Genomic DNA, 14,001 nt, shown 5'->3' with positions numbered 1-14,001 from the left:
CTGTCCCTGTCGTTCTGCAACAGTACAAATACATGCACGCGTTGCACGTATTTTGCTTCTTTGAGTGTTTCTGCATTATATGAGTGGCTTTGGAATATAAATCACAGCAAGTTTCAGGTGAAAAAAAAAAAAACAAACACTAAAAAATGCAACTTCTATTTATGAAAAATATCACAGGAGATTTATAACAAGTGGTTCCCTGCATTATTACAGGAAAGAGCATCCTTACAGTACTAAGTCGTTGCATAGGAGCAGCTCTAATGCTATTAAATTACATGATGATGAACCATAGAGCAAAAACATCTTCAAACAGAGGACTACCAGTAAAACTGATACAAATTTGGGACCAAAAATCATTTAGACCAAGTCTGGGGGGAAAACAATTAAGTTCATGTTTGCATGAAGCTGGACAGCATGCCCAGGAGACTACAGGCAGTCATTGAGGCTTAGGGTTGCCCCGCTAAGTATTGATAGTTGTGTAACACAGTTTAACTAGTTCAGTTTAACTAACACAGTTCTTGTCATATTTTATCACCATCTTCTAAACGATACAGACTAAACTGTGATAATGTGAAATGTTGAAGGTGTCTGAATAAATTTTGGTTTGAAAATTTCTGTATCTAATTAATAAATTAAGTCAACCAGCTAACATTATACATACTCTTTTGGTTTCTGTAACCAATATTTTATAACATTACAAATGCAATAAAAATATCGGTATCGTTACTCGGTATCGGCAAGTACCAAAAATAAAAGTATCAGTATTGGCCGAGTACAGGAAAAAGTGGTATCGGTGCATCCCTATTATTTATTTATTTATTTATTTAATTGATCACACTTTATTTTAAGGTCAAATTCCCACTATAAAAAAAAAAAAAAAAAAAAATCATGACTTTTGCCTCAATAAACTCCCAATGTGCTGCTTATTAATAGGTAGTAAGGTGTTAAGTTTAGGTGTTGGATTGGATTAGGGATGTAGAATATGGTCATGCAGAATATTTGCTATATAAGTACTAATAAACAGTCAATATGTTAATAATAGTCATGTTAATAGTGAGAATTGGTCAGTACACCAAAGTGTTACCATGTGAATGAACGAGTAAAGGAAAGACATTTTTTTCTTCTCTTTTAAAATCACAAGATGTAGTCTGTAGGTCTTTAAAGGGATAGCCCACCCCAAAATTAAACATCATTTATCATATATTTAATCTCATGTCCTTTTAAACACGCATGACTCTCTTTGTTCTGTGGAACACAAACAAAGCTATTTTGAAGAATGTTAGTATCTAAGGTTTGTACAAAAAAATACAATGGAAGTCAGTGGGGACTGAAACTGTTTAGTTATTAGCGCTCTTCAAAATATCCTAATTATGACACTACGTTAGGATGAATAAATGATTAGTAAATGATGAGTAAATGACGGAATTTACATTTATTTATTTTTGGACTACACCCTAAAGTTGTTCTGAACTCAGAATGCTCTTTTACCAGATTCCTGTCATGTTTAGGTTACTGCGTTACACTGTTTCATTATATAAAGTGTTATCAGTAAATAAGGAACAGTCAGATTTCCAGCAGCGCTCTGCCACGATTCATTTGCCTGACCTCCCATCTCTCCTCTGCCACCTGTCAGGGCCTGAAAATGGGCTCCAGAAAAATGAGTGTGTGAAATTTCATTTGGGTCATGGTCCCTGGCGCTCACACCCTTCATCTGAGAGGAGGCAGGCTCCTACATGCGCCGCCAGAGGAGGAGGGGGAGAGGGAAATTAATCACTTCTGAGAAATGGACCCAGAGCCTCCAGGAAGCTCAGCAGTGATTACAGCAGCATGTGTGGCGGGTGCGAGCCGAGCTGGGATTGTATGTTAGAGGTGTTTGTAGGGTTCAGACATTATTATTTCAGACTTTGAAGTGTATCAAGCCGTACCGGCCATGCACCGAAGATCTTGGGTTCTGAAGATCCTAATTTAGGATGTCAGAAACAGTAAAAAGTAAAAAAATAAAATAAAAATCAGGTTAACAATATTATCCACAGAAAGTGCCAGCTCTGGAATAAACAATTACATATATTTAAAGTAAAAAAAAAACAAAAAAAAAAAACAAAGATATTACAAATCATTTTACTTTCATAACGGGGCATACTTGAAACAGGTATTCCAAACAGTGATGTATTTTTTTGGTAGCACTTTATTTTAAGGTGTTGCATGTCCGATGTACTTACTATAATAATATCAACAACACTTAATTATGCATAATTACGTGCAAGTAACTTTATGCCAATCACTAATCCTAAACCTAACCATATAGCAAGTACATGTAGTTTATTAATATTACTCAGTATTTAAACGTAAAATGGCAATGTAACGAGGACACCTTAAAATAAAGTGTAACCTCTTTCTTTTTAATTTGCTGTTATTATACAGTTATCCACAATACTCAATTCTGGTTGGTATATTGTTTCCTATCAATATGAGATAAAATATAAATAACAGATGCAAAATAAAACATTTTCTGGTAACTCTTTAGAATAATGTTTCTTAATACTGCATAACTAATAAGGAATTATCAGTAACTACTTTAGTAGTTACTAATAGTAAATTTAACTATGAAGGAAGACGTGTTAATTAATCAGTATGTAATATAATTTTATGATTGTGTTACGTAACAGTTAGCTAATCAATAACTCTTATATTCCATCATACCTCCTAAAGAACTACTATTAGTTATCTACTAATTAAGTTTCAAGAAATATAACTATGAAATAACTACTACTGAACAGTTTTACGCAAAGAGTCACTATAATTATCAGGTTGTGAACCACATGTCAAGTACTTGAGTAAAAGTACAGATGCGTCAATAAAATACTTCAGTAAAAATATAAGTAGGCCTATTCATTTTCAAAATTACTTGAGTAAAAGTACAAGTACAAAGTACTACTACAGTAACAACTTTGTTACAGTCCACTTATTAGCCTATAATGGAAATGAAATATGCATTTTGCATATTTTAGCATTTGTGTTTGCTTCTACAGTAAATGTTTAACTTTTGATTATAAAATGTTTGTTAAATTAGTTTAAATTTGGGCAGTTTACATGTTAGAATGGAATAAAATATGCTATATTAACCCTTAGGGTACTAAGCCCTTTTTGGTCCGTTTTCTCTATTTTTACATTTCGGCTTATAAACCATATGTAATGATGATGGACCACCATGTATTTGGTATCGATGGATTCAGAAGACCCTAAGCTACCATAAGCATGCATGCAATATGTTTATAAAGGAAGTATGAGTGAAAAATTGTACAATAAACTAGAGAATTTCAAAACAAAAATGAGATTTTTGTCATTTATTACTGGAAATCCTACCTCACACAACAAAAGTGAAAAGTTTTTGACCCAAAAATATATTTTTCAAACCCTTTGCTTGACAGAAATGGGTTAATGTTCAATCAAATGTGTAAAGAACAATTCAATAATTAACTTCATTTACAAACAGTCCTAGGCGTTTTTTCATTTTTGGGACTAAGCCCTTTTTGGTCTGTTTTCTCTATTTTTACATTTCGGCTTATAAACCATATGTAATGATGATGGACCACCATGTATTTGGTATCAATGGATTCAGAAGACCCTAAGCTACCATAAGCATGCATGCAATATGTTTATGAAGGAAGTATGAGTGAAAAATTGTACAATAAACTAGAGAATTTCAAAAACGAAAATAAGATTTTTGTCATTTATTACTGAAAATCCTACCTCACACAACAAAAGTGAAATGTTTTTGACCCAAAAATATATTTTTCAAACCCTTTGCTTGACAGAAATGGGTTAATGTTCAATCAAATGTGTAAAGAACAATTCAATAATTAACTTTATTTACAAACAGTCCTAGGCGTTTTTTTTTATTTTTGGGACTAAGCCCTTTTTGGTCTGTTTTCTCTATTTTTACATTTCCATAAACCATATGTAATGATGATGGACCACCATGTATTTGGTATCGATGGATTCAGAAGACCCTAAGCTACCATAAGCATGCATGCAATATGTTTATGAAGGAAGTATGAGTGAAAAATTGTACAATAAACTAGAGAATTTCAAAAACGAAAATAAGATTTTTGTCATTTATTACTGAAAATCCTACCTCACACAACAAAAGTGAAATGTTTTTGACCCAAAAATATATTTTTCAAACCCTTTGCTTGACAGAAATGGGTTAATGTTCAATCAAATGTGTAAAGAACAATTCAATAATTAACTTTATTTACAAACAGTCCTAGGCGTTTTTTTTTATTTTTGGGACTAAGCCCTTTTTGGTCTGTTTTCTCTATTTTTACATTTCCATAAACCATATGTAATGATGATGGACCACCATGTATTTGGTATCGATGGATTCAGAAGACCCTAAGCTACCATAAGCATGCATGCAATATGTTTATGAAGGAAGTATGAGTGAAAAATTGTACAATAAACTAGAGAATTTCAAAAACGAAAATAAGATTTTTGTCATTTATTACTGAAAATCCTACCTCACACAACAAAAGTGAAATGTTTTTGACCCAAAAATATATTTTTCAAACCCTTTGCTTGACAGAAATGGGTTAATGTTCAATCAAATGTGTAAAGAACAATTCAATAATTAACTTCATTTACAAACAGTCCTAGGCGTTTTTTCATTTTTGGGACTAAGCCCTTTTTGGTCTGTTTTCTCTATTTTTACATTTCGGCTTATAAACCATATGTAATGATGATGGACCACCATGTATTTGGTATCAATGGATTCAGAAGACCCTAAGCTACCATAAGCATGCATGCAATATGTTTATGAAGGAAGTATGAGTGAAAAATTGTACAATAAACTAGAGAATTTCAAAAACGAAAATAAGATTTTTGTCATTTATTACTGAAAATCCTACCTCACACAACAAAAGTGAAATGTTTTTGACCCAAAAATATATTTTTCAAACCCTTTGCTTGACAGAAATGGGTTAATGTTCAATCAAATGTGTAAAGAACAATTCAATAATTAACTTTATTTACAAACAGTCCTAGGCGTTTTTTTTTATTTTTGGGACTAAGCCCTTTTTGGTCTGTTTTCTCTATTTTTACATTTCCATAAACCATATGTAATGATGATGGACCACCATGTATTTGGTATCGATGGATTCAGAAGACCCTAAGCTACCATAAGCATGCATGCAATATGTTTATGAAGGAAGTATGAGTGAAAAATTGTACAATAAACTAGAGAATTTCAAAAACGAAAATAAGATTTTTGTCATTTATTACTGAAAATCCTACCTCACACAACAAAAGTGAAATGTTTTTGACCCAAAAATATATTTTTCAAACCCTTTGCTTGACAGAAATGGGTTAATGTTCAATCAAATGTGTAAAGAACAATTCAATAATTAACTTTATTTACAAACAGTCCTAGGCGTTTTTTTTTATTTTTGGGACTAAGCCCTTTTTGGTCTGTTTTCTCTATTTTTACATTTCCATAAACCATATGTAATGATGATGGACCACCATGTATTTGGTATCGATGGATTCAGAAGACCCTAAGCTACCATAAGCATGCATGCAATATGTTTATGAAGGAAGTATGAGTGAAAAATTGTACAATAAACTAGAGAATTTCAAAAACGAAAATAAGATTTTTGTCATTTATTACTGAAAATCCTACCTCACACAACAAAAGTGAAATGTTTTTGACCCAAAAATATATTTTTCAAACCCTTTGCTTGACAGAAATGGGTTAATGTTCAATCAAATGTGTAAAGAACAATTCAATAATTAACTTTATTTACAAACAGTCCTAGGCGTTTTTTTTTATTTTTGGGACTAAGCCCTTTTTGGTCTGTTTTCTCTATTTTTACATTTCCATAAACCATATGTAATGATGATGGACCACCATGTATTTGGTATCGATGGATTCAGAAGACCCTAAGCTACCATAAGCATGCATGCAATATGTTTATGAAGGAAGTATGAGTGAAAAATTGTACAATAAACTAGAGAATTTCAAAAACGAAAATAAGATTTTTGTCATTTATTACTGAAAATCCTACCTCACACAACAAAAGTGAAATGTTTTTGACCCAAAAATATATTTTTCAAACCCTTTGCTTGACAGAAATGGGTTAATGTTCAATCAAATGTGTAAAGAACAATTCAATAATTAACTTTATTTACAAACAGTCCTAGGCGTTTTTTTTTATTTTTGGGACTAAGCCCTTTTTGGTCTGTTTTCTCTATTTTTACATTTCGGCTTATAAACCATATGTAATGATGATGGACCACCATGTATTTGGTATCGATGGATTCAGAAGACCCTAAGCTACCATAAGCATGCATGCAATGTGTTTATAAAGGAAGTATGAGTGAAAAATTGTACAATAAACTAGAGAATTTCAAAAACGAAAATTAGATTTTTTTTTGTCATTTATTACTGAAAAACACACAATATAGAACAGTTTTTGAAAAAAAAATTGTTTTTCAAACTCTTTGCTTGACAGAAATGTGTTATTGTTTAATCAAATGTGTAAAGAACAATTAAATAATTAACTTTTTTTACAAACAGTCCTAGGCATGCCAGTGAGCAAAGCAAGGCCAGGAGGTCTTGTTGTACACTTTGCTTGCCTTGCAGTGCTCACAGTACTTTCTGACATCTGCAGGCTTGTGTGCAGGGTTTGCTGGGTCCAAGGGACAATGGGTAGGGGTGTGCGGCGAGTTGTCCTGTCTGCATCCTGCATCAGAGCAAATACACAATCAAACTGGAAGCTTTTTTTGTGTCAAAATTCAATGTAGAAAAAATAACTCCTATAAACTCATGTAACCCTATGAAACTCCACTGTACACTAAAAACACATTTCACCTCTCTTGACCTGAGCAGTTTACTTAGTTGAGTAAGTCAGTCTATTGAAACAAATTGCACACCACTCTTGAACTGAGTTTACAGGGAAAGAGTAGTATGGTACACTAAAACAAATATTTCATGCCTCAATCGCTATCTGACTAAAAATCCAAAACATATACATACTCAAGATGTATGATATAATAAATTATAATGATAAAGAGGTTATTTGAAGTTACATACCAGTCCTCAAATGGATCTTCCCCATCCTGGTAAAATACTTCGTCATCTATGTAAAAGCTGTCTGCTCCAGATTTCCCCTCGTCACTTTCCAGTAATTGTTCCAGAGCTTGTTCTGCCCTAAATCTTTTACTGCTTGCAATTTTGATAAAACAATACTGTAATAATGCTATATCTCTCTCGAATTTATTTCTTTGTGCTGGCTAATACTCCGATCGTTCTCTGTAACACTCCGATCGCTTTCTGCTTTCTCCACCTCATGCTGATTCTCCGATCGGTTATTGATTACACCTGGCTGGAGGTCGTTTTACTATAGTCCAGCCCAGCTTTTACAAGGCTACAGCAGAGCTACAGAGTCCTCTGAATGGCTAGAATAAATCATGGTAACCTTCCTCTGATTGGGTTAGAAAAATATTCCTCCCAGCGGTTTTTACATTGGTTGTTGCGTGTTGAATCTGCCTAACATAATAGTTTTCATTGGCCTGTTTACGCAGTGGTATTGCGCAATAAGGGAAGCGTGTTTAATATACACGGATATAAACTGGATACCGCTGTTTTCAGTGGAATCTGAGGAAGAAGGCAAAAAAAAACGCATCTCTCTAGCATTAATAGTTTTTGAGATAACTACACATTTGTAAAAGTATGCCATTTTGGGCGGTACCGCCCAATCCGTCCCCAGAGGGTTAAGAAATGTTCTCAACAGAAATAAAGATCTTAAACAAGTTGTCATGTATTTTACAAAGTTTATGATTACTTTTATAGGTTTTTTAGAGTGTACGTTTGGTTTTAGTCAAAATTATGTAGTAGTTATTATTTACTAATAGGTTCACTTTAGGATACTGTTTCAGGTTCTAAGTAATTCCTGTGAAATTATCTGATAAGTCTTTATTAATTACTAAAGGCTTCACTATAATTTCACTTTAGAATAGGCCTAATGTTTCAGGTGCGAAATAGGCAACCCATTAGTAATGAATAAATAATTATCAAATAATTCTGCAGGACCTATGTTCTCACTTTAGAATACTGTTTCAGGTTCTAATAATTGTTTATTAATTATTAATGGGTTCCCAATATTTACACTTTAGAATGGTAGAAGGTAAGTTTTCGCAAGGCACTGGAGTCGTGGTGGGGTTCCTACCGAAAGCCAATTTCTTACAAAACACATTCACTAAACAATTCACTACACAGACAAATCCGCTATAAAATTTATTGCATTTATTAATATTGCATTTTCATACTACTACTACTTCTGTTACATTTATATGAAAGGGTCACAATTCAATGTAATTGCGTATAACTGTTCATTAGTAGTTAGTTACTTCATAGTTCTTCAGAAGGTATGTGAGATTACATTAGTTACTGATTAGGTAACTGTTACTTAACACAATCATAAAACTGTATTACATACTGATTAGTTGACACATCTTCCTTAGTAGTAAACAGTAGTGAGTTAGTTCTTCAATAATTCCTTATTAGTTATGCAGTAAGTAAGAAACAGTATGCTAAAGTGTTACCCATTAACTAAATTAAATCTTTTTTAATTTGAAAATTCAAAAGATAAAATTACTTTATGGAAATAAATATAAGCTGAATCTGAACTAAAACTTGATTACACATTAAAAGTAATAATAATAATAATAATAATAATGATAAAAGCGTTTAACAAAATTCATACAAATTTTATTAAATACATATATATATAAAATATAAAGCTAATTCAAAATATGATTAACTATAATAGACTATATAAACTAAAATAGTATTTTATATTTATTAATTTTTTTAAGTGAAAGAACATGTACTTATTTCTTTATAAAATAAATAAGACTACATTTTCATTCAGTGTTGAAAAACTACATTAGGTTTGTTAGTTTACTTTATCTGAGCAACACACCAAATTATAACTGACCACAAATTTGGAGGAAACTGATTAAGTTTTTTATTCCCCCAATTTCTATTCAGGATGCTGCATCCAAAGTTGCTAAAATTGCCAGTATAGCTAAAAGTTTTATTCTGTTGCTGAGCTCTCCCAGGATGCAACACTTTTTCAATTGTGACTGTCATAGCGATTCACCGCAGGCACTGATGCTCATTCAGGCCCTGATCTGCATACAGACTGTCAGATGGACTTTTGATTTAAGAAGCTTCTTTTATCCTCTGTTCTCTTTAAGCCGCAGCTCTAAAGTCCGTTCCATAAGAGCGCCCATGCATACAAACCTGACACTCAGTCTAAAAACAACCGCTCATGTTCTCTTCCGGACGATGGAGCTGCAAACTTGTTCCTCATTGGGTTGTTGTTTGAAACAGTCAAGCGTAAGAAACAACATGCTTTAAATTTCAAATGCAGATGAAGGGCAGCTGTTGACCTTCGATGGGAGTTATTTGCAATGGACTTCAGTAATAAAAAGTTTCCATTACTGGACCCATATGTGCCTTTTTTTTGTTTAGTTTTTTTTTTTGGTTCATGCTCAATTTCTGGTTGGACATATACCTGTGTGCTACCATGTAACTGTGGAACATGAATATGTTGAGTGTACGATATTATGATATAAAATATGGTATCTGGTATAAAATACAGGGGAAAATATCCGTGAAGTAAATGTTTTATCTCTTATCTTTCATAATATATTTCACAGTTTTCTATTAAAGATCAATCTTGTAATGGGTTTAGTGCTTATACACATGCTTTCTTGACCTTTAGCTAGATTTGCCTCATAACACCCTTGCATAAAAAAAAAAAATTAAAATTGCTTTAAAATCACACATTTCACATGGGTTTCATATGTGTTTCACATATTTTTCATGTGATTTTCAACGTGTTGTTCATGTGTTTTCTCTGTAAAGAAGATATTCAAACCTGCGCCACCCGGCATGGGAGGCAATTGTGCTAAGAATACACTAAAGTTCTCCAGCTCCCTTCTTCAGACCAAAAGAATGAAGTTTGCATATATAGCTCATACTAGCTTTCCTACATTACACTCACTCCAATCCGGGTCATGGCACCAGTGTGCTACCTGCACCACTCTCAGAGGCATGCAAACCAATGCCACTTGGCACTGAAAACAATTGCAGACCTAAACAGATCTAGAACACCTCTTGAGACCAAGAAAGTTAAGTAGTTTTTTTTATAATGTATAGCTTTTTCTAGCTTCTCTCACAACTATCAGGGTCACGGCACCAATCTGTTATACAAGGACTGTATAATTTGTCATCAAAAAGGATTGGCATCCTTATTTTTGTTTCTTTAACTTTGCTTGTCTGTTTTTGCACTCTGGCTCATTGAGTGTCTGTGGGTTCTGGTGCCATTTTAAATTAATAAATAGATGTTTTTCAGTTGATAAAAAAGGCCAGCTGTGCAGGAGCCTTCCTGACTGATGTTATAACAACTTAAGGTTGATTTTTATGAATTGCAAAAATAAAACAAAAATCAAAAGGCTCAGAATCATTGTTGATGTCTGCCACCTGTTATGACAATTGAAAACTCTGAAATCCAGCCCTGAAAACATGTCATGCTTCAGAAAAGTGTCACATCCAACAAACACCATTAAAGTAAGATATGCTGTTGCGCATATTAAATTAAAAGACATTGAGCAATTAAAATCATTTTACCTGCATTGAGACACAACACTCAGTATTTTGTGTTTGTTGTGTTGTATCTATGAAACATTTGTTGGATTTCTTTAATTTGTACCTGTTAATTTTTCGCTGTATGTAATGTTGTTTTTGTGGTATTCCTGGTGGCAGACACTAGAGGTTTAATATCTGTGTCAGCTTGATTAATAATGTTGGAGTACCCAGGCAGAGCTGCCATCATCACTGCACTGATTACACCTGCTTTATACTACATTAGCCACAGTGAACTCTGCCCTGCCCCAACTCCACTGCAATCATTTATGCTCACTGTGTATAATTGTGAGCTTAGCTAGAGCTGCATCCCAGCCACCCAACACAAAGGTTGATGTGTAATTTATAGGCTATATATGTGTATTAGTGTTAGGGATTTTTCAGTGACTCTTTCTGAAGGTTACATTATTACACCCAATAGCTGGCAAAAAGTGACTCTATAAATGAGTGAGTTGTTGCATAATTCACTCAACTGTTTAGATCAGAAAGTCTGATTAGTTAAGGAATGATACAACATTTATGTGCACTACTTGGACACCTGCAGTGGTTGATTCTATTTTATCTAGTGCCAAGTAAATGAAGAAATTAACAATCTCTCTCTCACGGTCTCTCTCCAGGCTCCTACATGCTGGTGAACTCTTCTCAGTATGGTGCAGGACAGCGGGCTCAGCTCATGTTACGTCCGCTGAGTGAGAACGACACACACTGTGTGCAGTTCAGTTATTTTCTGTACAGCCGTGACGGACACAGTCCCGGGGTCCTAACCGTGTATGTGCGTGTAAACGGCGGCTCGCGGGGAAATGCCGTGTGGAATGTGTCCGGCTCTCAGGGGCGGCAGTGGCATCAGGTGGAGCTGGCCGTCAGCACCTTCTGGCCCAGCGAGTACCAGGTGAGAACAATGCCAGTGTCTTTACTGAAACTTTTAATCAATGTAATGTGTCCTGCTAAATAAATGTTTTAATATATTAATAACTCGCTGACCTCAAACTTTTGAAAATGTATCAAAAACACTGTAATAAATGTTAGCCATTCCTTGACCATAAGAAAGTGGCTGTTTTTTGCTACATGAATTGAATTAGCCTATGCACTTTACATATACATCATATTTCTCATCAATATGGTTAACAATAAAGATTAATAATAAGGAAAAGAAGCACATCACAAATAGCCTATCGTTAAATCCTGTCCAACTGTAGATAACTGGGCACATCTCCGCTTATTAACTACCTAATCATGTGCCTAAACGAAGCACAAATAAAGATATAGGTTCAAACAGAATACAGTGACGTCAACCTTGCTTTTGATAAGCAGTTATTTTGACACAGGGCACGTTGGTGAAACTCATGCATCTAGCAAGAACTTAATACACAAAATAATCATATTGATTCAAGCATTTAACATTTATGAATTAATTAAATGTCAGTAATGAACAAGACTGCACAAATGATAGTGATCATGAGGAAGGTCCGCGTACAGTAAAGTGGACAGTGTACAACATCCCATCAGTTATATTCAGGTCTATAGTGCCACCTGCTGGCACAGTTTTGTAACTTCTTAGAGAAAATTAAGTCGTTATAACGAGAAAACGACTTTGGTTATGTCGAGATAAAGAGAAAATTAAGTCGTTATAACGAGAAAACGACTTTGGTTATGTCGAGATAAAGAGAAAATTAAGTCGTTATAACAAAAAAACAAGAAGGAAAAAAATTTGAATGCATGGCCGCTTAGAACTTCCGTAGGAAAGGTATCTTTAGATTGTGTAATATAGTACAATAAACTCTTATTTCAAAATATCAACTAAAATCATGTTTTCCATGGGCTATACCTTTTACATGTTGACATTTACAGTAGGAGTGGGTATATACATAATTTCTTTAGACCTGCTCCTGTATATACAGTTTGTGCTCATATGTTTACACACACCTCGCAGAATGTGCAAGATGTTAATAATTGAAACAAATTATAAGGGTTCATTTTTTTTTTTTTTTTTGTTAATGTAGTACTGTCATGAATAAGCTATTTCACATAACAGATGTTTATATATACTCCACAAGATTTATAAAAATGACCCCATTCAAAAGTTTACATACCCTTGAATCTTAATACTTTACTATCATTTCCTGGATGATCCACATGTTTTTATATTTTGTGATAGAGATAGAGTCCCTTGTTGGTCCTGCGCAGTTCAACTGCCTGCTGTTCTTCAGAAAAATCCTCCACCTCCTGCACATTCTTTGGTTTTCCAGCATCTTCTGCATATTTGAAAACTTTCCGAAAGTGACTGTATCTATATACCAACAAACACATATTTTTATTTTTTTCCCAACACTAAATAGTCTATTATCTTCAGCTCTGGTCAGAGGGTGTGTTATTGAGTCACTTGTTCCTCTAATGGTTAGCTCACAAAACACTGTCACCTTGTTAAAGGCTATGATTAATAACTCGCCCCTCATTTGCTCTCCAAAAAAGCCCATAATGACCAGTAAGCCGAGTATGTGTGTGCGTACGTGAGTACAGAGTCAATTGACCCCCACTTGTGTGTGTGTGACCCGTTTGAAAGAGGAGGTCCAGTGTGGTTTCCATAACCCTGACCCGTATCGCTCCTCTCTCCATAAATCAGACCAGCTTTAATGAGATTACAGCCATGCCACGATCAATGCATACACACACACACACACACACACAAATACTCACAGTGCACTACAGGGTTCCCAGACAGACAATGTGAAGAAATGATCTTAGCCCTCTGTTTCTGTTGCTCGCTGTCCGTCTCATTTTTTCCTCTGTGGAGAATGGTGTCTGGTTTGTTCAGACGTGCTGTGGTGTAATACACATGGAATTTGGGAAAATTCGAGTTGTTTGGTTATGTGTGCGAGGCATGTTAGTCAACTGTAGTTAGCTTGTAGTAATTGCCTGCAGTCATTTATGACAATGTAATTCATAATATGTAAGCGTGTGATGAATGTTGTGTGTAATTGTGTACGGGAACAGGGACAGATACAAATGCACATGAAGACACAGATAAATTGCTGCATTTGTATTGTCAAGAGCAGATAATGAGGCAGCAGAGCTGAGGAATAACAAACTCTGTAGTGAGCTGCCTACATAGAGAGACGTTTAAAGTGTCACAGGTGCAGCAGCAATACTGAGGCTGTTCTTAAATGTAGGCAGATGGCAATCTGAAGGCCATTATTTCACATCAAACGCTTCACAAAAAAGTGAAACAGACCACTGACGGATAGACACTTCTAACAAGAAGCTGAAGGGAACATGCATAAGGCTTAAAGAAA

General features: G+C 34.3%; 1 protein-coding gene across 5 annotated transcripts in view; it reads left to right on the top strand.

Moving 5' to 3' along the window:
• The window catches only part of LOC132145684 (receptor-type tyrosine-protein phosphatase U-like), a 259,638-nt gene that overhangs the window by 113,328 nt on the left and 132,309 nt on the right, over positions 1-14,001 (top strand). For all 5 annotated transcript variants that reach the window (XM_059556881.1, XM_059556878.1, XM_059556880.1 and 2 more), the window contains exon 3: positions 11,329-11,600. In XM_059556881.1, coding sequence (XP_059412864.1) covers positions 11,329-11,600 — 272 coding nt within the window. The remainder of the gene's footprint in view (positions 1-11,328; positions 11,601-14,001) is intronic.

The sequence above is a fragment of the Carassius carassius genome, chromosome 8 (assembly GCF_963082965.1).
Source record: "Carassius carassius chromosome 8, fCarCar2.1, whole genome shotgun sequence".
In the NCBI taxonomy this organism is placed as follows: Eukaryota; Metazoa; Chordata; class Actinopteri; order Cypriniformes; family Cyprinidae; genus Carassius; species Carassius carassius.
Note: the sequence above shows the minus strand (reverse complement) of the source record. Positions and strands in the feature narration are given on the sequence as shown.